The sequence below is a fragment of the Acartia tonsa genome, chromosome 2 (genome assembly GCF_053477335.1).
Source record: "Acartia tonsa isolate MP-2025a chromosome 2, ASM5347733v1, whole genome shotgun sequence".
In the NCBI taxonomy this organism is placed as follows: Eukaryota; Metazoa; Arthropoda; class Copepoda; order Calanoida; family Acartiidae; genus Acartia; species Acartia tonsa.
Window position 1 is genome coordinate 8,902,321 of NC_137261.1, and position 23,816 is coordinate 8,926,136.

The following is a 23,816-nucleotide window of genomic DNA, read 5'->3' on the forward strand; positions in this document are numbered from 1 at the left end:
GGGTTAATTTTTTGTATCATAATTGGGGATGTACATCAATTTTTTTAAAGCCATTGTCTTATCTCTGATGATTTGCTCATAAAATATCTAATGGGTTTACCAATAATGTATTCAATATTGTAATTTAAAAATTTAGAATAATGGATTTAAACATTAAAAATCAATTTAAACATCACTCAAGTACGGCCAAGCTTTTTTAGGGATTGGGTGTGGGTGTGGGGGGGGGGCACTCCTTTACCAAACACCTCTTTCGACACACTAAACTTATGATTCATAATAGATATTTAGCATTAATAGATTTGCTTTCTCTTTTAGAAAAAAATGAATAAGTTAGGTACAATTGGAAGAACTTTGGCATCCCTTTCTAAATTTTCAGGTAAGATTCTTTAGTTGCCACCTGCACCTTGGGTTAAATATTGATAGCAACCTATGTTCCTGAAACCGCTTAATATCCACGGGATTAGAACCAGTTCTCAGCCACACTGAAAAATCAGTCTTGAATAACAGCAGTGAAAGTCATTTTCCCCATTACGTTACGGACTAACAGACGGACGGACGGACAGACAAAATGAATTATACACTAAAAAAACTACTAAAAACATATTTTTTTACAGGAGTACAATCGGTACCAAAAAGATGCCTAACCTCCTCGTTGGACACAGAGAAGAGACGACTTTTAGTTGATCCTGAGGATGGGTCAAGTCCTAAGGATGAATATCCTTGGGTTTGGTTGAGGTAAAGTTGCCATTTATTCTTGTTTTATTCCTTCTAATAATCATTATTTTATCCTATTATATAAACTAGCGGTTTCGCCCCTAGCCTCTAGGGGCTTTGCCCCAAGAGGTGATAAAAAAAGTTAAGGTGAAATTCGTAAAAAAAACAAAAAAAAATAAAAAGGACCAAGGAAATCTTCTACAAAAAAAGTTGAGGGGGTTTTGTTTTTGGGGGGGTTGGGGATGTCCCACCACCCAAGAAAATAGCCCAAAAACACCACAGGACCAGTAGGTATATTCCCTGAAGAGTAGAATCCGATCGGTTCAGTGGTTACCGAGATCTTAGGCTTCAGACGGACGGACAGACAGACGGACGGACAGACGGACAGACAGACGGACGGACAGACGGACAGACATCAAGCTTTTTTTGTATTATAGATAGTATATTTTTTCTTCAGCTTGAGAATTTGATAGCTACTAAACTGATTGAATTTTCCATTTTATGGAAACTTCAGTTCTGTGGTGGTTTTAGGCCATTCTATATTTAGATTTTAAGTCTCGTGGCTATTTTCGGCCCCTCCGACTCAAACTGTAGAATCCTAGCCATTAGAGTCTAAGGAAGCAGCCGCTAGTTCATATTATAAAGAACATGTTAACTAAAGTGCCCCTTTACTTTAAACCTAAAAAAAAACTTAAGGTTTTATTAAGAATCATTTGTATCTTTCAACATTTTTTTTCTTATTGAATCCCTTCACGCACCCTGTATACATCTAATTTATATGCATTTTTTTGGGGGTTATTAAACATGATTTTTTTATTTGTAGAGACAACTGTCAATGTAGTAGTTGTTATGAATCTCAGGCAAGGGCGCAGTTCGGAGTTTTTTTTAAGGGAGTTTATTAAGAAAGTTTGAATATGCAAAAAAGTACCTCAAACTGTTTTCACCGAGATAAATGATATGACATGTACAAATGATTATAGGATGTTATTATTTAAAGTCTTATATCATCCATAGTAGAAGTATTTTTTGAATAACCTTAAAATTATAACATCGATCATAATTCATAAATCTAACCCTACCCTATCGGGTGTCCTAATTTAATCCACCATTATTGTTCTTTCACAGTATAGCAAGTTTTGGGTAATTATTATAATAATAATCTTTAGTAGACTCCCACCATCTAAACCAAGAATTATATCCTAATTTTTTTACTGAATGAGGAATAACCACCCTACTACGCCCTTGATTGTAGGCTCAGAGTAGAATTATAAATTTATCTGAATATGATCTGAATATGAAGCCTACATCTACCCAGGTATAAACAGAATATAGACAGGTTTTCTGCTAAACAAATAATACAAAGAAACTCAAAGTGTTGCCAATAAAAGTGGACAAATGGTCTAACGTTTAGCCGAACATGCCGATTGACGTCTTATTCCCTTCTTACATGACGTCAATCAGTATAGTTCGGCCAAACGTTGGAACATTTCTTTAGGAGACACTATAAGCTGTTTCAAATACCATGTAAAAACACATTGCAGTAAATTTATGGGAATTTTAGACAGGTTAAAGTTGTAAAATGACATTGCAACATTTTAAAGTCTACACAAATAATTGATGTCTTTTGTGGAAAGAAGACTGAATGTATATGTAATGTATAGATGCATGTCCCAGACAACTACATGTGGGGACCTTTCTCGTCTGCTAGCCTATAACTTTTCTCTCCTTTTTATCGACTTGGCTGTGTTTCCTATGCTATTGGCTGAAATTCAAAGACCCAAATGAAAGTCGGCAAAAGTCTCCACAACTCGATAGAGTTACATATAGCTTGTGAGTCGTGCCCTCTCTATTATTTTACTTAATAAAAGAAGGAAAGGAAAATAACATTCTATAGATGTTGTTGTTTGGTGAATTGAATTTAAAATTTTATTTTTTTAGACTGAGGAAGATAAAATCAGTGTGTCATGGGAAGATGGTCACGTCAGGAATTCAAATTATTCAAATTTATTTAGCCATAAAATTGACATGCTGAAAAGTACAATGACATGTCGAGGAAAAATAAAAATAAATTTGCAACAAGGATGGTTACTTTCATTAGTTGTAAAGCTCTTTGGGAATTAAATCATAATATTAGGAAGTAATATTATTATTAGGGATTTGGTATTTACAAGAGCTTTGCAGCCGCCTGAAAGCTTCAGGGAAATCAAACTTTTACAATTTTAGAAATTAGCTGGAAATCTAAACCTGAGCTGGATCTTTAAATCGGTTTAGAGGTGCGCTGAATCGGGGCGATTCAAAGGTGAACCGGAGGTGCGCTGATAGTGCGCCACAGCTACTGCTATAAAACATGGATTTTTAAAAGGTTTTTGGCGCCATGTTGCTAGATAGCTGGCGACACTCAATAAAATATCGATCCGCGCCAGTACAACTTTATTACTTAAGCCGTGTCAGTACAGTATTTTATATAAAACAATATGATTTGTTTTAAAAATAACTATAAGAATGTTTTCACGATAGTTTTGCAATAAAATATTAAAGTAATTAAAAAAAAATATTTATTTATTAAATAAATCACCCCGGATTGGTGCACTAATGGTACTCCCTGAGTACCATTGGCGCGCTGGTACCGCGCCACTGGCCGCGCCGATTCGCCCCACGCCATTTCGATTTAAAGATTGGTATTAATAATCTGATGGTGTGCTGGAATGAATCGCCCTGGTTCAGCGCACCTATAAACGATTTAAAGATCCAGCACTGAATAAAATATGGCAATCCCTCTTTTAAAATTCAAAAAGGTTAAAATTTAAAGCTTGGGCGCGGCTGACTTGCAGCTGCCGAGCCAAATAGATAACCATTCTTTGTTTTGCTCAATTGAGGGTGCTATAAATGAAATAAAGGGCGGCTGCAGCTTTAGAATTAGCTTCTTTTAGTGATTGCTGCTTCAGATCGTTCAAAATTAAGGTGACTCGACTGCGGCTGCGAATTATCAACATAGCAGCTTTTATTTCATATTAAGCAGGCCAGAGCTATTGTTGCTTATAGGCTATTGAGCTGTTTTGCTATAAACTAAATTTGTAAATATTAAATAAAAATGGATAAAAATAATCCTGTTCAAATTTGAATACTATGAAGAAATATCATACATAAATACATGTATAGCTACTTTATGGTCTAGGTATGGTTATCATCTAACGTTAATAAATCACCATAGTTACTACGCAGTCTATTTTCTACAAAGTTTCATTCATTACTGTGCTCCATAGACTTCAAAAGGTAGGGGTGAGGGGTATTACCTCCCTCAAACTATAAAAAACCCTCGATTCACCCCCCTAAAAATAAAAAGCTTGGGCGTCCCTGCTATACACACAACAGACTTGTATTTTACATATGCATGTTTTTTGGACAGAATTATGTTGTTTAAAAGCTGAAATATTTTAAACTGCATTTTTTGCTGCAATATATGACAACCTTCGTTTGTAAAATGTATTTAAATTCTCGGATTTTACTTTATAAATTTCAGGGCCTGTTGGCTTTTCAGGAAATAATAAAACAAGGATGACAACATCAATAACAAAGAGTAGAAAGAAAATTAAAAGAAATCATAAAACCTTTTAAAAGTAAAGTTTATGTCTTTTAAAGCATGACCGAAACATGTGAAAGGAATCTTTACTACAGATTTCAGCTGTCAAAAGTAACCAAGAAAATAACATTTCCCCCATGGCGTTAAGGACTGACTGACTGACACGGAAAGACTGCTAGACGGACAGACAAAGTGAACTATAGAGTAGCTTTGCTACTAAAAAGAAAAAGTTTTAACCTGCTTTAGAACTACCCGGAAGAGTCTTGTATCTTTAAAATTATTGAATATAATACGATGCTAGAGTTAAATTAGTTATATTATATTTTATCGATGACATGTCATCAATGATCACTTTTATTTATTGTTAAATAGTCGACTATGTTATTTATGACAACAAAAATATGAGCTATAAATAGTTATAGTATTAGTTTATTGTGGTATATGGTCCCTTCATGCAAAGGGCGTTTTGTCGTATTTTAACATTAGTTTTTAAAGGTTATTTTAGGGGCTAGAAATAGGTGAAAAGCTCCTGTGAAAATACGACGAAACGCCCTTAAGAGACGTTGCCACTAAAGTGACTTTACCCGTTTATCGAAAATTACCGCCTAGCGGTTATTAAGGCCCAAGGAGGAATTGATGGCAACAGGAGGGGGCCATTTTCCATTTTCCATTTTCTTTAGGGGGGGAAGGTATTTTTCCCTGGTCGAATTCTCTTGGGATGTAGGTAACCTCTCCCATAATAGTTAGAAACCTTTCCAGGACATATAGGAAGAGTCACTGAAAAGGAGAACCATATCGGTCCATTGGTTATATACTTGATAGAACTAGCCATTATGAATGATATTTTAAAAACCTAGTGAGGTACTTATAAACTTTATAAATTATTTCTTTGAATTTACAAAACTTTTGTTTAGTTAGAATCTCTTATTGTTTTTTTAGTATCATTCATTGTTGAATAAGGATAACTGTATCAATATAATCAAAACTCAATAAATTACCCTAAATAATAATACAATGTTTGCCTTTTATACATTGCTTAAACTCCAAGATGCTTTTTCTTTATTGAAGTACTACATGTAACCACGTAATTATAATGCATTAACTCTTTACTTAATTGTCAAACATGTAAATAATAACATACAGAGTTTATCCACACGTATACATGCATATATGGAGTTGTTACGCTTCCTAGATTGTACTCAATGTTGTTGTGTTGTATTGGCTGTTCTTTGTCCGTTTCCGGTCCGGGTTGTCATCAGAAGGATGGTGGGGGGGGGGGGCTTATGGTGGGGGCTCTGGAGGGGGGCGGAGGAGGGGAGGAAGACTAGTGAAACTTGGATGGGTGGAGAGGAAGGCAGCTACATGGGAGGGATTTAGCCAAAGGTCCATAGGAGTGAGATTTGTGGGATTATTTGGGCAGGAAAAGAGATGTTGAACAGTTTCTGGGGTAAGATTGGCGGGACAGGATGGGCAGTTGGGGGTAAGAGAAGCGTTGATGGAATGGAGGTAGCTTTGGAGTTTAGGACAATAGTTGGATCTTAATTAGGAGAGGATGGTTCTGTAGTGCCTGGGAAGTTGGGTCTCGGAAGGGTTGATGTTAGGGGGGGTGTGGTTGAGGACAGGATTTGGGGGGTAGGAATTTATGGCTTGGGTAACAGCAGAGGTGTGTAGTCTGGAGATTGTGGATTTGTAGTTTGTAGGAAGGAGGGTGTTGTCGGGTGAAAGAAAAGGTTGTAGGGTAGGAAGGAACATGGATTGAAGGGTGGATTTTTTGGATCTAGGGCCAGGGGGGGTTGTGACGTTGTGGAAGGATGGATGGGAGGGACGGAGGGAGGAGGCCAGGTACTGGGAACATAACAGGGAAAGGTGGTTCCGTACTGGTAGGATTTTGGTTTCTTGGTGGAGGTGGCTGATAGGAGATTTTTTAGTGGAACCAGTACAGATGCGGAGGGCTTGGTTTTGGAGGACTTGGAGTTTGTCAATGTTGTTTTTGGAGGTGTTAGGGAACCAAACAGGACAGGCATAGGTGGTGATTGGGCGGAGGAGGGTGTTGTAGGTGGTGAGGATGGTCTCCTTCTGGTGGCCCCATTTGGTGCCAGCCAGACATTTGAGGATTCTAAGGCGGGAGGAAATTTTTGAGGAAATAATGGAGACATGGGAACTGAAATTGAAAAAGGTGTCAAAGGTAACTCCAAGGATTTTAGGGGTTTTCTCAAGGGGAAGGGTGGAGCCGTTAATTTGGACTTGAGGATGGAGGTTGGATTGGTGTTTGCGGTTGGGAGTGAAGAGGGTGACAGTGGATTTGTTGGGGGCGATGGAGAGGCCGTTGGAGGAGGCCCAGTCAGCGATTGAGGAGAGGTGGGAGTTGATGGATTCAACTGACTGGGGGATGTCAGGAGAGGAGTGGATGGAGTTAAGGTCGTCGGCATAGGAGGAGGTGAGGGCAGGGGGAATGTGGGGGGCATCTGCTATGTAGAAGTTGAAGAGGACAGGGGAGATAACAGAGCCTTGGGGGACACCAGTGTGGACGATTTTAGGACAGGCATTGGTGTTTTGGTAGGAACAGAAAGCCATCCTGCCACGCAAGTAGCAGGACAGCCATCTAATGATGTTAGGATGAAGGTTGGAGGAGGAGATTTTTTGGAGAAGGAGGTGGATGGGGATGCAGTCAAATGCTTTGGAAAGGTGTTTGAGGGTGTGGTGGTGATGGAGGTGCTGTTGGGGAAGGTGGGGGAGACGGGGAGTTGGGTATGGAGGGTGAGGGAGGGGGGGAATTTGGGGGGGAACAGGAGGGGCATATCCAGAAGGGGGAGTAGTGGGTGGAGGATGGAAGGAGGGAACATTTGGGGTGGACCCATTGGAGGCAGGAGTTACATTGGAAGGAGCCAGTGGATTTTGTAACACCTAAGGAACAGATAGGACATGGAAATTTGGGGCTACGGGATTTAGGTGGGGGTGTAGGTTGTTGGGGGGAAATAGGTGAGAAAGGGGTAGGGGAGGCATAGATGCAGGGTGGACAGGACCAGTTAGAATTGTATTCGGATTTGGATGAGAGGAGGGAACATTTAGGATGAACCCAAAGTTGGCAGGAGTTACAGTGGAAGGCACCAGAGGAGCGGGTAATGTTGCGGGAGCAGGTAGAGCAAGGGTATTTGGGACCAGGATTTGGATGGATGTCGCCAGAGAGGATGAGGGGAGGAGGGGGGGTGATGTTGGAGGGTTGGAGTTGAAAGGCCTCCAAGGCCTCCAGAGCTGACAGGGGCTGACTTAAAAGCTCTTTAGGCCAGCCCCGTGGGGGAAACCCGGACGGGAGACATGGCTGTCAGAACAGGTGGTTTGTTGCAGGTTTGCCCGGGGGTGTACATCTTCTTCTCCTCCTCCCCGGATAGGTCCACTGCGGAAAAGTTTGCACCCTCAATGTAACAATCATATATGATTATAAGAATAGATTTATTATTACTAGGATCTTACACCAGATTGTCGTATACTCTGATAAATAGAAAATTATAGCTGGCTAAAATAGTGACCCATCTCCCATCCACCTCCTATACCCCATCCCCACCCCTCCTACTGGATGAACGAACTGATCAATAGGTGATGTTCATGTAAGTAACCTAAATTGACGACAAATTTCCCTTACATAATATCCACGTATATTCTATATCCATTTTTATAAAGTCACAAATTGATACAACAAAATATAGCAAAGCTTAGCTTATAGAAAGAAATATGAAATTTAACCTTATATAAATATCACTTAAGATGTTATTCCTTTACAGAATGAATGATAAAGGATTCATTTTTATAGGCACGTTGCACATTTTTTGAAGTTTTAATACCTTAGAAAAGTTGAAACATACGAAAACATTTAATTATATCATGCAGTTACACGATTCCAAAGAATTATAAGGTATAATGAATTTGTCAAAGGATCTTAGTGTACAAGAAATGATAATCTCTTAATGTAATCATACACGATCCAAAGTTAGACTTTCTTTCGTCTAATTACATTTTGTTCACAAAAGTTTATAAATATGAATTGCTATTAAAAACTTTGTAGGTAATATTAAATTTTTAGGGGGATGGAGGGTGAGTTAAACGCCTCCCTTCTACCAGTTTTTTTCTAGCTTATTTCCTTTGTGTATATAATAGAGAGCTAAAGCTATTTTTTTTTTTAAATCTGGTAATTATACATAACTGAGAGTTTAAAATTTTGAATATGGGATGCCATCAAACATAGCTGGGTCTTCCAGTTAGAGAGAAAATATATTTTTGACTTAAACAAAGCATTCAGTATGGGTGACACTGACACGTTATGCTTGATCGACGGGCCCTTCTACCTTCCTATTTCCCCTTAGTATCAAAGCATTCGTATATGAAAAATAGGTGTACTGTCCAAGTCAATTTTTGAATCCAAGTCTTAATGCTAAGAATAAAGTTGTTTGAAGTAACATTCGACTAGTATTTTTTCTATGAGAGGGTAGATTTGTTTATTTAAATCATTAACTGTAATTCAGTTCTTGCTTTTATTTTTATTATTTTTTTTATTTGTGTGTGCGATGTCAAGCACGGAAAGCTAACATTAAGCTAAGAGAAAGTAGTGCTTTCCTGCTAGGGTACATATAAGTATATAAGATATACCAAATACATAAATTTGAATTTATTGAATTCAGTACTTATGACTATAAGTGGCTTCTCGAACGATCTTTCAGGTTTGAATTTACATATTCAAAATCATTTTACTTTTAACATTTTACATTCTTGATGGATTATATGTAGACTTTTAGCAAAAGGGATACTCTACATTTTGGTCTGTTGGTAAACTTCTAGTTATCTTTTGTGTCTTTGGGTAACATTTACCTTTTCTTCGCCTTCTTTTTTATGCCATTTGTTTAATTGATTTTTTTGTATATCTGTTTGAAATCTAAATCATAAAAAACAAAACGATTATTATAGCTAACTCAATGAAAAAAAAGAAGTTTTAACTATTGGCATATTTACTTTTTTTATCACCTATGCTTTGTACATATCTTCATGGATTTTTTAAAGCGAAGTTTTTCTATAATTAGGGTAGGTCCGTCCGTACCTCTGAGACGGATAGCTTTTTTCGTTAATTTAGGCATGTTGGAATTGTCCTATCGATTTCAAACTTTGCATGGTGATTCCTGTAGTAGTTAGGTGCGATTTAGAAAGCATAGCAACTCTATAAACATTACCAGAATGTCCGTACGTTCATTTTAAACATGTTGAATTTTCTACTTTTTTAACAACAAATTTTTATGTGATCTAATTATCCGATTGATTTGATTTTTGGTATATTGATTCCTGGGACAACAAAGTACAATATTATAAGCAAAGCAACTCAATAATCAAGTCCTAAGAATGTAAGTATGTCCACAAACATTATCCTGTATTAGGCAGTTTTTCAACAAATTTACTTACAATTTTGCTTCGACTCTTATACATTTATATGCTGATTATTCAGTTATTACACTATACAAGTGTTCATGTCCGTTTGTCCTACCGTTTCAGTGCTTCGCTTTTATGGATGTTGTCATCCTTGTTTATTTAAAATTCCTTTTGCTAACCAATAGGGGCATCTGAAGACATCGCTTAATCAAAAAATATCCGTATCAATTTTTTTTTAGGCCAGAACAAAGACAAAAATTCCGTCGCAGCTTCGAATCTGAGGTAATTGCAATAAAATTGTAATAAAACAATGGACAATAAATGGGGTATTCCTATCCAGTTTTTTTTGTTTAGGAATGAATATTTTTTGCCCGAGGGAATAAATTGTGGTTTAATTTTGGTTTTTAATTTTCATTTTTTTCCCCGAGGTAATTATGCTTTCTTTTAGACATGTATAGACATGGGAACTTCAGTCGTGCGAGGCTTGTGGTGCAGAACTGAGATTCTGTTCACCGGTTGCCATGCTCGGGGGGCAAAAATGACTACCTTGGGGATAAAAATGACTACCTCAGGGAAAAAAATGACTACCTCAGGGAAAAAAATGACTACCTCGGGGAAAAAAACGATTACCTCAGGAAGATAAAAAGAATATTTACATCCACTATTTAAGGGGTTGTTTATGTGAGAATGAATCTTTTCATCAATAATCATAAACATAAAAATAATAATGATCAGAGGAAATTCTAATTCTAATGTACAACTATCCCAACCTTTCCCCCAAACAATTTAAAACTGCAAAAGGTAGAATCAATTTTAAAAATATTTTCGGGAAATTTATTTATTTTCTATTGTTTTTTACACCAGCCCACAGTGGGATCTTTTGCCAAAAAACGGGACATTTAGAGTAGACAAAAGTAAACTTCAATAAATAAGCTTGTATTTGAAGAAATGATGTAATTTCTTTTTCTTTAACTCGGAAATAACTTAAATTTTGCCTCTGTTAACTTCTATTGTGCATTTGGTATGTACGTCTTGCTGTTTTGGAGGAGCGAAGCTACCCTATTTTTAAAAAATCTAAAAAACTTCATAACTTTAGTTAGGATAGGAATATTTTAACAAAATCAACGTCTATGTAAATATTTCTTCAATGCAAACAATGTTTTTGAACATGAATATAGCGTCAGGTGCACCCAGTTCGAGTCCCGGCATTTTTAGGTAGGTCCAGTATAAGTAAAATAGGACACTTATAAGGCATGTTTTCAAATGTTTTTTTTACAGATATAAACAACAATAACGTAATTTTCAAAACACTTTTGATTTTGTGTTAATACCTTTATTCTAAGTCTAGCTATCTTCATTTAAAGTTTGTATAAGAATATAAACATAATTACTAATATTATATTCTCTCTCAAACGTATATTTCTCTCTCTCTCTCTGATGCGTATATAATGTTTTTGCAATATTATAATTAATTCGCAAATTTGAATTTCTGCTGGACCAAAACCAGTTAGAAATACACATTTTTTTAGAACACATGAAATTTAGCAAATTTAATTGCTAAAATAAAAGTATTTATAAGTCATTTTTATTTAACGACTCCTTTAACCCTTAAATGTCCATTAAAACCGCGAGAACGGCAAAAATCATTAAAAATCTCGCCAACGGCGGCAAATAACGGCGTAACGGATGGCCGGAGGCAAATCATGCAGAAGTAAAGAAAGATCCGCCTCAAAAAGTTTGAAAACATTGCAGAGATGACTTTGGGCTCTAAAATGACTCCTTCCCCCTCTAACGGGGGAAAATTTGAAATTAACAAGAACGAAATTGTTCAAACCATGCAATGTAAAATGCTCAATTACTCAAAAACGGACAAGAGGCCCCCGGGTTGTGAAAACTGTTTTATACACAATACATGTTGTATGTTGATATTATTATTGCAAAACCCGGGGCCTCCTGTCCATTTTTGGGTAAAATGGAGAAAACTGATTTTTTGGGGTTAAAAATCTTAATATTTTTGGTGAAATTTTCTCACAAAATGTCAATTTACACCACCAAAAAAATATTTTTTTAAATTTTTTCTTTAATTAGACATTGGTACAGGTATCTGAAAAGTACCTCAATAATTTTTTTTTTTTTCATAAGATGAACATAAATGTATTTTTTGTTGCTTTGAAAAAATTGTGTAAAAAAATCTGGAAAATCATCAAAACTGAAAAGAAATTTTTCACTACCTTTTTTAAAAATGGCATAAACCCGCCAAAAATTAATATCTTTTAAAAATTTCTTTTCTAGCTGTCTACTTACAGCCATTATTAGGTCCTAGGATAGATAAAAGTCGATTTTAGATTTTCTGGATGTCCCGATTTTTTTCAAAAGATCCCACTGTGCAGCCAGGCAATAGAACAATCTAAACACAAATAAAATTTTGTGTAATGATATTAAAACATTGATTGTAAATTTTACTTGAGTAAATCTTTGTTTTCTGATTATTATATCCATTAAAAAACTTTGATTGTAAGCTAATTTCCCCGATCCTAGTTTTAGCAGCGTGAAAATATAACATACCTTAATCTGTACAAAATCAACTAATTTACTTTAGAATTTTTATATTATTGTTAAATTTCTATGTTTGAAATTACAGTTAAAATTCTTTTCTTAAATTATTTAACATTGGGAATTTTCTAATTTGCTACGTTCAGGAAAGGCTTTCTTTTCTATATTGACAATATTTTTTAACATATTCAACAAGTATTTTCAACAAGTATTTTTTTTATCATGTCTGTTGAAAGTCGGGTCCTTTTAAGGCATGTTGATTTTTAAAAACTTTTGACGACAATTCTTATATGATTCTTTTATGATTAAGCATCTTGTGTCAAAGTACTTTATTTAAACTTCTAAATATTTTCAAATGTTGAATACGTGTTTGGTTAATAAATATTTGTCGACGTTTGTCTGTCTGATTTATTGAGCTTGCTTTTTAGGATGTTGTCATCCGTGTTAATTTACCTTCTATAACATTTTAAATTTTAATTCAGCAAAGCCTATGGAAGGCAGACTTTCAAGAAAAATTTCCCCGTGCTGATTTTAACCAAATTATGGAAGATGATAAAGGTAGACCTGGAATAGCTATTTATCGCATCGTACTCTAGACAGCTTTCCGCGGATAGTAAACTGAAATATTGTAAGATTAAAACTAGTTTAGCAAGCAACAGAACTGGTATCAATTTCATGATTTTTTTCTTTTTAGAAAATTGTCTATAATACGATACTATACATATTATTTCAGTATGGCTGAGAACTGGTTATATCCAGCGGATATTAAGCAGTTTCGAAGCCATACTGGAAATATGAATTCAAAATGTTATGTTATATTATTCAGAAACATTTTTAAAACTTTTTTTTTATATAATTTGGGTCTGTCTGTTGTAAAGGATAGATCCTATCGTCAATTTATCCATTTTAGAATCGTCCAATCGATTTCAAGCTTGGCATGGTGATCCTAATTGAATATCTATAAAAGTACAGGAATGTTTTGACATATATAAAAAGATTCAATAATGATAATGTAAAAAGCGCTGGAAAATGTTATGTGTGACGTCAGAAAAATATGTCTAAATTCATCTCTTTTATGGGTTTCCGTTTCATTCTCTCTTCTAATCCCTCCTTTTTAGACTATTTTTATGACATCACACATGACACTTTCCAGTGCTTCATTATGCAAGTTATATGTTTAGCTTTGTTGAGCTGGCTGGAGAACCTGGATAGGTATGGTTTTGTTCTGGTGGAAAATGTTCCTGTCAAAACTGGTCCAGTTCCAGAGTTACAGGTATGGATTTGTTCTGGTGGAAAATGTTCCTGTCAAAACTGGTCCAGTTCCAGAGTTACAGGTATGGATTTGTTCTGGTGGAAAATGTTCCTGTGAAAACTGGTCCAGTTCCAGAGTTACAGGTATGGATTTGTTCTGGTGGAAAATGTTCCTGTGAACACTGGTTCAGTTCCAGAGTTGCAGGTATGGATTTGTTCTGGTGGAAAATGTTCCTGTGAAAACTGGTCCAGTTCCAGAGTTACAGGTATGTATTTGTTCTGGTGGAAAATGTTCCTGTGAAAACTGGTCCAGTTCCAGAGTTACAGGTATGTATTTGTTCTGGTGGAAAATGTTCCTGTGAAAACTGGTTCAGTTCCAGAGTTACAGGTATGGATTTGTTCTGGTGGAAAATGTTCCTGTGAAAACTGGTCCAGTTTCGGAGTTACAGGTATGGATTTGTTCTGGTGGAAAATGTTCCTGTGAAAACTGGTCCAGTTCCAGAGTTACAGGTATGGATTTGTTCTGGTGGAAAATGTTCCTGTGAACACTGGTCCAGTTCCAGAGTTACAGGTATGGATTTGTTCTGGTGGAAAATGTTCCTGTGAGAACTGGTCCAGTTCCGGAGTTACAGGTCACTTTCAGTGTCATTATTTTAGTAATCTTTAAGTAACATGATAGCTGTCTGTCTGTCTTTCTTTGTTCGATTAGGGCGCGCGAATCACATTTTTTACTTTTTATCTCTAAAATTTAAATTAAAGTGAAGGTTCCTTCCCCTCAAGTACCCTAGAATCGTAGCCGCTAATAGGTAAAGTACAGCCCTCCCCCCCCCCCTAATTTTTGTGTGTTTAAAATATGATTTATAAAATGTAAAAAATCACCTGATTTGTGGTTAACTAATGGTTTAAAAACCTTACGATTTAAAAATTGTAATATTTAAATTTAAATCTAAGCTGTGAACCTTATTTTCTTTTCTGTTAAATATACTTTTATGTCACACAAATTTTAAAAAATGTTATTAAAATTTGTATTTTAAAGTATGAAATACGATAATGTAATTTGAATTTTAGAATTTTTAATACAAAAAAAACATATTTAAATAATACTAAATTTATATTTTAGTATTGTACATCCTAAATACTACAAAAAGCATATTTAAATATTATAGAAGCGAGCTGGATTTGAGAGATTAACCCATTATGGTCCTGGTTATACTGTCCAGGTTTTCAAATATTTTATATCTTTTATCAAAATTTTAATATATAATGTTAGTTAGAAAACCAAACAGGATTTTTCCTATTTATTATATATTTAATGAAAGCAAATTCAGAATCTGATTTTGTACAGTACATATTTTTTAGAAATGAGTTATTTTGATTTTTAAAGATTGCATGAAACAAAAACATTAATTCTTTTAACCCTTAACAGTCGGGCCCCTTGCCGCACCTTAATCGGTCAGGGGGGGGGGGGAGGCGTTCAACGCCCCCATCTATTTTCTCAGTTCCTATTAGAGCTAGAAGGCTAAAAATTTTTGTGCAAGTCCCCTGTTTGATAATGACCTTAAGTAAGTCAAAGTCAATTTTCGCTTCCTTCACCCTTTTATTTAACAACCTTTGTTTTTAGGTCTTTTTTACTCAAAAATTTCAAATGGCTGTAGTTTTCTCATTTTTGAAGCTAGAAGAAAAACTTTTTTGCAGAAAATGTTTAACTTTATGTAAATTTTATATTAGAAATATCAAAATATAAATTTCAGCTGCCAGTTGCCGCAGTCGGCGGTCGGCGGGAAAACGGCGGCGGATCTTTATGAAAATAATATGTTATGTAGACATGTAAGAAAAGCTTAAGTTTAAAATTTTTAAGTCAATAATTGCGGCCACAGTAGCCTTTTAAAGATTTCTGGAGACCTGGAATCAGGACCTGCAGAATCATACCTGGTACCTGAAATTGACTTGAACACCTGTATTCAATATGAGGATGTACTACTAGAGGATATTTTAGAATTTTGGTGAGATAAAATGCTTTGTTTAAGTCAAAAAAATATTTTTGCTGTTTACCTGGATGACCCTGCCAGGTTTGCTGGCATCCTGTGCCCGCAAGGATGGAGATATTAAAAAAAATTCAACTCTCAGTTATGTGTCCTACCCATTCTTAAAAAGTTACGCAGTTTTGGCTCTTTATCTTTCACACACAGAAAATGAGATAGAAAAAACCGGAGGTGGGTGGGGCGTTCAATGCCCCCCCCCCCCCCCCCCGACCGTTAAGGGTTAAAGTAGTAATTAAGTTTATTCTCTATTGAAAATACCAATCCAATTATTCTAGGTTAGACCTGACCCTTCAAATCTGTCATACACACATCATAGGTAAAATTCATTTAGAATAATTGTAATAGTTTTATGTTATTATGGTTATTCCCGCAACCTCTCATACTGATTATTATATATGTCAAAATATAGTTCTACCCATAGCTTGTGACTTTATCATGTGACTTAATATGCAGGGATCTAAAGGGATAAGACAATGGCCGATAAATTGATGTACATTCACAATGCAAATACACAAAGTAATGCACTCAACTTAATGAACCAACCAATCAAAATTCAAAAAAAGTCCCCAAAGTGGATAATCCAACGAATAAGAAAACGTTATTACAAAACTTTGGGGACTAGTGTAATAAATAGACCAATTTCCCTATACCTGTCATTATGAAACAAGTATTACAGCTCTTGTTTAAAGGTCAGAGGTGGATTCTTAAAAATAAATTGCCCTACTAATCGCTTAGTGGGGCAAAATTGTTTTCGTGATTTTGGTGGATTTTTCAGGACAACAATTTTTCCCCACTAAGCGATTAGTAGGGCAAATTTTTGTTAAGAATCCACCTTAGTTCTCTTTAGCTACTAAACTGATATGCCGCCAAATTTTAGCAAGCCGCAGCTGAATCGATTTTTTTTATAAAATGCTAAAATAATCTCTATCTATCCTCAGAATATAATCTTGTTTCTGTTTATATTTTTCAGAATATTTTTCCATACTGATCTGACCTACTATGATCACATGCCAGGGACTATTTTCCTCCATTGTATTGAACAACACCAGGTCAGGAATAATTTTAAGGTTGCTTTCATTGCTATTGTTGCGTTGACTAAAGTGTTGCGAATAAATGTTATTTAAATAATCCTATTTCTTGTTCCATCGGGGTTTTGTCGGTTTCTTTCAAAGTGCCTTAGAAAAAAAGTTGAAAACAAAGGGGCCGTGGGGTAGGTTTTTTTTTAACAAAATAGTTATAAAGATTTCCAGAAGCTACCCTGTAAAGGAGAACCATATCATTTCACCGGTTAGCGAGATCTTTTGGCACAAACAGACAGAGAGACAAAAAGACAGACATATATCCCGTTACTTCATTATACGGATGAATAAATTTTAAATAACAAAAGAAAATAATATAGGGAAAGGGAGGAGAGACAATGTTGGCTGATGGATTTAAAGCTGCAAAATACATCAAAGAAAATCACCCTGATAAATATAAGTAAGTTTTGTTCGTGTAGCTGTCTATAGTGCCCTAGCAAAATGGGGATAGATGTCACTGCGTTTGGCTTACCTATTCTATTTAGGTCAGGAAATACCCTATATCTTATCTCTTTTCTAGGAGTTTTCCTCTTCCCTTCCGCATTCCCTCTATAGTAACGTCAATAGAATAGGTAGGCCAAAGCGGTGACATCAATCTCCATTTTCCTAGGGCACTAAACAGAGCTACTTTGTTCGTAGCACAGCTACTCTGTAATTTAGCCAGTACACAACTTACTTAATAATTTTCATAGTGCCTAATAAATAATGATGTCATTCAATACAAATGACCAATTAGGCAGTTTTTGTGCTTCGCTATTTAGGATGTTGTCAACCTTGTTTTATGATCACCTTTGATATGGTTAAAAATATATACATCCATTCACTGGACATAAAACGGCTCCCGTGGCTACCAAAATAAATGATTTTTAAAAATTTCAATCACGAAAAAAGAATATATTTTGGTGAAGCAGCTTATAGCGCCTAATAAAAAATGACTTCATACGATACCAATGATAGACCATAATACATTGTAATCGACCAATGGAAAAATGTATACTGGCCTATCATTATTGTAATGTATGACGTCATACAATAAAATGACCAATGCTAGGCCAGTATACATTATAATCGACCTGCAATGGTAAAATGTATACTGGCCTATCATTGATCATTTGTATTATATGACGTCATTTTTTATTGGGTACTACAAGCTCCAAACACTCTCCAAAATATTACTAAAATCCATTAACATAAATGTAAAAGAAATGTATTTCATAAGGGCCAATATTTCATACAATGATTGCCAAATATTTTTTTTTGATACGTAATACCTTGTTACATAAGGATAGATTTGTAAGCATGTACTTCTATGAAAGTGCAGTGTTATGAAATCTTTCATGAGATGTATGCAAACTATTTCAATTCCAGCAGATTAGGGTGTAAAGAATCCTATCATATATTTAGTCAATTTTAACAATTAATTATTTTTGATATTGCAATTTAAACGAATGTTTAGCCTTTAATTATCATTCCCAATATTGTTGTTTCAGCAAACTTAAAACAGATTTTTGTTTTATTTTATCTTAATTCATATATAAGGGATTAGCTATTTATCGCATTGTATTATAGACAGCTTTCCGCGAACATTAAAAACTAATATTAATTTTACGATTTTTATTTTGATTTCCATGGAAAAATGTCTGTAATACAAACTTTTTTCAGTATGGCTGTACCGGTTCTGATCCATCGGATATTAATCGGATTGGAAGCCATACTGGAAAGAATATCATCTATTTTTTCAAACTTCATTGATTTTCGATAATTGTCTTTAAGATTTATAGTCATACCTAAACTGTAGAGTAGTAAAACTACTAAAAATCTAGCTCCTAATGTTAACATATAACATATGATCATGTTTTGACCTATTTTAGTAAAGTTTGTTGGGGCTAGACTAATCCCTATCTATATTTTAGGATCTTGAGTAGCGTGGTGACTTACTTCAAAGATATTGGCTCAGATTATATCAAGTTCAACAAGTTTTCATATCATCCGGTCTTTGTGTAAGTTAACCTTAATTCCGAGGGATACAGGGATTGCACAATTCGGGATAAATCAATCTTCTCAAAATTATACGGGAAATTATGTCTTTACCAGAGAAATAACATTTGCACCAAATAAATTAATTTTTGTACATGCATTGTTTTTAAGTGTTATAAAGTTAGGATGTTGCACCAGATTTTCATTTACTCTGAAACAATGAAACTCGAAGGGGGCTAAAATAACAATACCCTCCATCCACACCCTCCACCCCCATCCCCTCCCCTCCTACTGGATGAACGAACCGACCAATAAATGATGTCCAAATTAGCAATCAAATTTGACGAAAAATTTCCCACGTCAATATATCCTCGTATATCCTATATCCATATTGTTGTAACTTTAGCTAAAGTTAAGTTTAGGTTACAACATATGATAAAGAGGGGATCTGGGGGATCTGCAATTTACAGATCCGGCAAAAGTACTGTATATGTATTTTTTGCCAGTGTAATCAAACCTTAGCTGTTTAAATTACAATAGTATTGAAACTGCTGGCAAAGTTTCATCAAACACATTATTTATACTGTCCACAATACATCCATCCATAAATGGCAAATATATATCTGCCTAATCTAAACACATGCAAAATGAGAAAAAAGATGTGTAAATGCCATTGTCAGATGTGTTTTTGACATATGTATAAAAATATTGGATGTATCTTTGCCAGTGTTGGATGTATTTATAGCATGAGAAAAAGGAAGAAAACATTTTGCCAAAAACACATTATTAAACGCTTTACGAATGTCAAACTGTTACAAAAAGCTATTGATTAAATAATAAACGTATAAGCTTCTTAGGTTATAGATTTAAATTTTTTTTTCTTCATATTTGAGTAACTAATGATAAAAAAAATAAGTTTTTGTCATAAGGTGTAAGTTTCAAAGAATTAAAAAAATGTTTAAATACCTATCTATTTATGATTTTTAAACACATTAATTCGATTCATTTTAAATTGGAATAAACGTAATCATCTAAAAAATATCTGAAAAAGGTCATTGTCTCGGGAAAGTTATAGAATGTAAAGTAAGATAATCCTCTAGTTTTTCTATAAAAAATGTAGATTCTATTTTCCATATTCAGAAATATGACTAGAGGATTTTGTTTTTCCTAATGTCCAAACAAAACAGTAAGTCCCTTTCTTGACAACGCCTCTTATGCGGCGTTTCGGCGAATTTTCACAGAAGCTCCTAATAGATTATTTTAGGTTAGGTGATTGCCCGGCCCCGTTGGGTTAGAGCCCTCCGCAGGGGCTAGAAGTAGAAGAAAAGCTACTGTGAAAATACGATGAAACGCCCCTTAATAGGTGTTGCCACGAAAGGGACTATAGTCAAATAGTTTTATGCTATTTTTGTCCCCTTCCTTTCCCCATCGATCACAAAGTCCATACTTCATAGATGCTGTTATTGAAATTTTAGTCAATTTGTATGAACATTGTATAATATTTTAGACAGAACTTCCGAGGGGAGCTGGTTAGAATCAATTGGAGTCATTTTGCAAGAGATTCATACTTTGATGTCGACGCTGATAAGGTAAACGTTTAGGATTTTCCTTAATTGCCTTTATCAAAAGTTACAAGGGTGACAACATATATGAGTAGCGAAGCATGTAATAGAAAATCTTGCAAATCTTAAAAAAGTAATATTTGCGTATTTTGTAGAATGACCAACAGATCTTTAGTACACATGTATATACAGACAACTACCTCCCTTCCTTTTCAATGACCTTTTTTGTCTGTTTCTAAATTATTTTCTGCTACTTGGCCCTGTTAATATAAGCGACACCATTTTGGTTGTTTTTCAATTAACCCAATAGAAAGGTTGCACAAGGTTGATGCAATGGGGAGATACAGTTATTTAACACTTTCTCCCTCTGTGTTTTACTCTAATGAATGACCCACAAACAATAGCAACCGTGAAAATCAATGTTAAGATTTGACTGACGAACGGACAGACAAATTAAATTAAAAAAGACACATTAAAATAATTTGTTGAACAAGTATAACCATATCTTGATTTATATGACCTCTGAATTCATAAATAATCTAGTCACTGTACTTCAAATAATGTATTTCAAGCGCATTTTATTTTTAACAAATACAGTGCATTTTTTTTGGATGTTTGTCCTCCAAGATCTCGTTACCAATGCAATGGATTGATATTTTGTAAGATTTTTAGATCTATCTTAGTGCAGGATTGCTTTAAAAAACACGAATAAAATAATTTTGACCTTAATACGACGCCGATGGCAAAAGAAAGCTTCCAAATTCCCCCAAAGTGAAAGATTTTTTATTAAATTCCCCAATCCCTCTGTTTTTTGCGATAAGAAGTATAGGGATATATATTAAAACTATCCGCAAGAAAAGAAAAATCTATAAAAGTTAATAATCACATGGCCATGAATTTATTTAATATATTGATCTACATTAACCTTTCTATATTATACATTTGTGCTGTAGGAATTCTATATATGTACTGTTTCTAAGGAATTTTCAAAAGTATACAATATTTAACCCAAAATAAAACAAACAATCAGTTATTAGTCCATTTATTATTTGAGGGGTAAAGATACATTCCCCCAAAATAGTTATAAACCTAAGGGAAGCTTCTGTAAAGAATAACTATATAAATTTAGCGAAATTACAGACAAAAAAGCTTACTACTTTATATAATTGGTTAGGATATATAGAAATCATTTTCATCCATTTATTTTTGAGAACTTATTTATTTCGTATTTTTTAAATCCGCAAATAAAGAAGTTAAGCAATTTATTTCATTCTGTCTATTTCACTTATAAGGTTTGACGTATTCACATATTTTTTGGTTATCAAAAAGCTATGCTGCTGAAAATCTTATTTGGTTTAATTTAATAAAAAGTTTACTATGAAGGTTATACCGGTAAAGGTCTCCAAATCCTATCCCTTTTCCGTGAATATTATATACTTTGCAAATCTTATTTTCATGCTTGCAAAGTAGCAAAGGTTACCAAACACAGGAAGGAGATTATTTAAATATTTTTGGAAATTTGTGAAACAAAAAAAAATATCAAATAACTAGAACCAGGGCTCGGCAGCCGCGTTTAGCCTCGGTTTCAGCTGGATGTCTAAGCCTTTTCCTAGACAGACAATCATTCTTTTCTGTATTTGTTTTGGCACACAAGCAGGTTTTTATTTGAGGCGTATGCGTGGCTGCCGAGCCCTGTTAAAAACGACTAAAATGTAATTATTCAATGTATATCCCTGTCTGTGGTAAAGAGGTCCAGATTACATTTACTCGAAAAGAAGATTATTCCATTACACGGAAAATTGTCATTGTGTATATGGTTTTAGAAAAATGTTGTGTTCATAGATCAAGGATATATATTTGGTTATTTGCAAGAATTAAATAATATAACCTTTAATGTTAAAACAGGACCAAAACCGTTTTTATTTTATTGCTGTACATTTATTTTTTGTCAATTTAGGTTGAGAAGGTGTATGAAGCGATGCGCCTGTTCGATGACACCCTGAACAGCCCCGACTTCCATATTCGTCTGAAGATGCAGCCAGGGGATATGGTCACGGTTAAAAACCAGAGGATTCTTCATGGCAGGTAACTCAACATAGTGTGTCACTTCAAAATGGTTTTGATCAGGGCTCGGCATCAGCGCGTCAGACGCGTGTAAGCTTCAGTGAAATTGTCATACTAATTTTAAAAAGTTGCTAGATGTCTGAACCTTCATCTTTTCAGAATTTGTTTTATGCAAACAAGCAGGTTTAAATATGAGTCTTATATGCAGCTGAGGCGCGGCTGCCAAGCCCTGGTTTTGATAATGGGTGTGTGCCTTTGGACAAGTTTTTAAAAAGAAATGTCAGGGGACACAGTTGTAAGTTCAACCCTCACGAAAAAATAAATTTGTAAAGCTCCTCCCTTTTGTCTCCTTTCATCGTTATCTAAACAACTATTAATGCTAGAGAGCTAATAAAATGTGTGTATATCCCCTGTTTGATATAAATTATCTTTGACTATAAGATAGTCAAAGTCAAATTTGGCTTCCTTCAATTTTCAATTTATCAATCTTTGTTTTGCTGATAACCTGTGCCCGCCAGGATTGAAATGTAAAACAATTTTTGAACTCTCAGATATGTGACCTAACCATAACTAAAAAGTTAGTTGATTATAGCCCAATATCTTTCACACACAGAAAATAAGGTAGAAAAAAAAAGACTTTTAAGCCAAATTTAATGAGTGTGGACAATTGACTTTCGAAGGTAATCGGGAAAAATACAAACACGAGACGACTAATTAAACTGTAGAGGTGTAAAAAACATCAGAAAGATGGAATGGTAAGAGATAAGCTTATTGGCAATAAGTAAATTGGAAAAAATAAAAGATAAGAGCATAAAATATTCATTACTGATACCATATTTATTCATTTTTTAAGTAACAACAATGTAAGAATAATGACACATGAACTAGGAATAGATGAACATTTTTAATGTCTCCGAGAACTCAAAAGCCCAAGATATTTTACAACTACAACCTCTTGCCCCATTTTATAAATTATGATTTTGTTCAGGTCTGAATTGGAGGGAGGAATATCAGGACGCCACTTGCAGTGTGGATACATGGACTGGGATGAAATTAAATCTACTATGAGAGTTATCAGAGCTAATCTACAAAAATAATAATTATCTCATTGTTTAGTAGTTTTAAGCTTATTTTAGAGTTCTGTCCAATAATTGAATTATAAGTTGTTATTATTTCTAATCTAGAATAATTAAATCTTTGAAATGACAAGTTAATAATAAGCCACCAATTTTATGATTTTTTATTGTCTGTATAGCAAAACATTTAATTACAAAAGACATAATCCTACACAAGTGTAACATTGAGTAGCCCTGCAGGGTTGGACCCCCGCAGGGATTAGGCATGATGAGAGATTAAGTTAGGTTAGGTATGGATTTATGGATGTTGTATTTATGTTGTATTTTATTTAGGCTTTTTGTAGGATTAAGTATTTTGTAATTAGGTCTTTTGTAGCAACCCCCGAAATAATACTTTATGCTAGGATTGAAAATAATGTTGTACAGCTGATTTTTAAAGGTTTAAATCCAAGAAGAAAATAGTTACTAAAAAAGTGTGGAGGAGGGGATAAAACCTTAAAAAGAATATG

At 34.6% G+C, this 23,816-nt stretch overlaps 1 protein-coding gene across 3 annotated transcripts; it reads left to right on the plus strand.

The window, feature by feature from the left end:
- Positions 1–292: 292 nt before the first annotated feature.
- LOC145312697 (gamma-butyrobetaine dioxygenase-like) lies at positions 293–23,451 on the plus strand. 3 transcript variants are annotated; one of them, XM_080151954.1, is made up of 18 exons: positions 293–376; positions 615–735; positions 1,538–1,574; positions 1,967–2,029; positions 2,653–2,695; positions 8,964–9,006; positions 9,943–9,985; positions 12,739–12,814; positions 13,438–13,468; positions 13,530–13,590; positions 14,674–14,727; positions 15,825–15,865; positions 16,520–16,598; positions 16,949–17,028; positions 18,542–18,628; positions 20,113–20,194; positions 22,125–22,252; positions 23,220–23,451. In XM_080151954.1, the coding sequence occupies exons 1-18, from the start codon at positions 322–324 to the stop codon at positions 23,326–23,328; spliced, it is 1,233 nt and encodes a 410-aa protein (XP_080008080.1). In that variant the 5' UTR covers positions 293–321; the 3' UTR covers positions 23,329–23,451. The 3 variants fall into 3 exon arrangements, with proteins under 3 accessions (XP_080008080.1, XP_080008082.1, XP_080008081.1); XM_080151956.1 differs by lacking the exon at positions 13,530–13,590 and adding an exon at positions 13,713–13,773; XM_080151955.1 differs by lacking the exon at positions 13,530–13,590 and having other exon boundaries at positions 13,438–13,529.
- Positions 23,452–23,816: the final 365 nt, after the last annotated feature.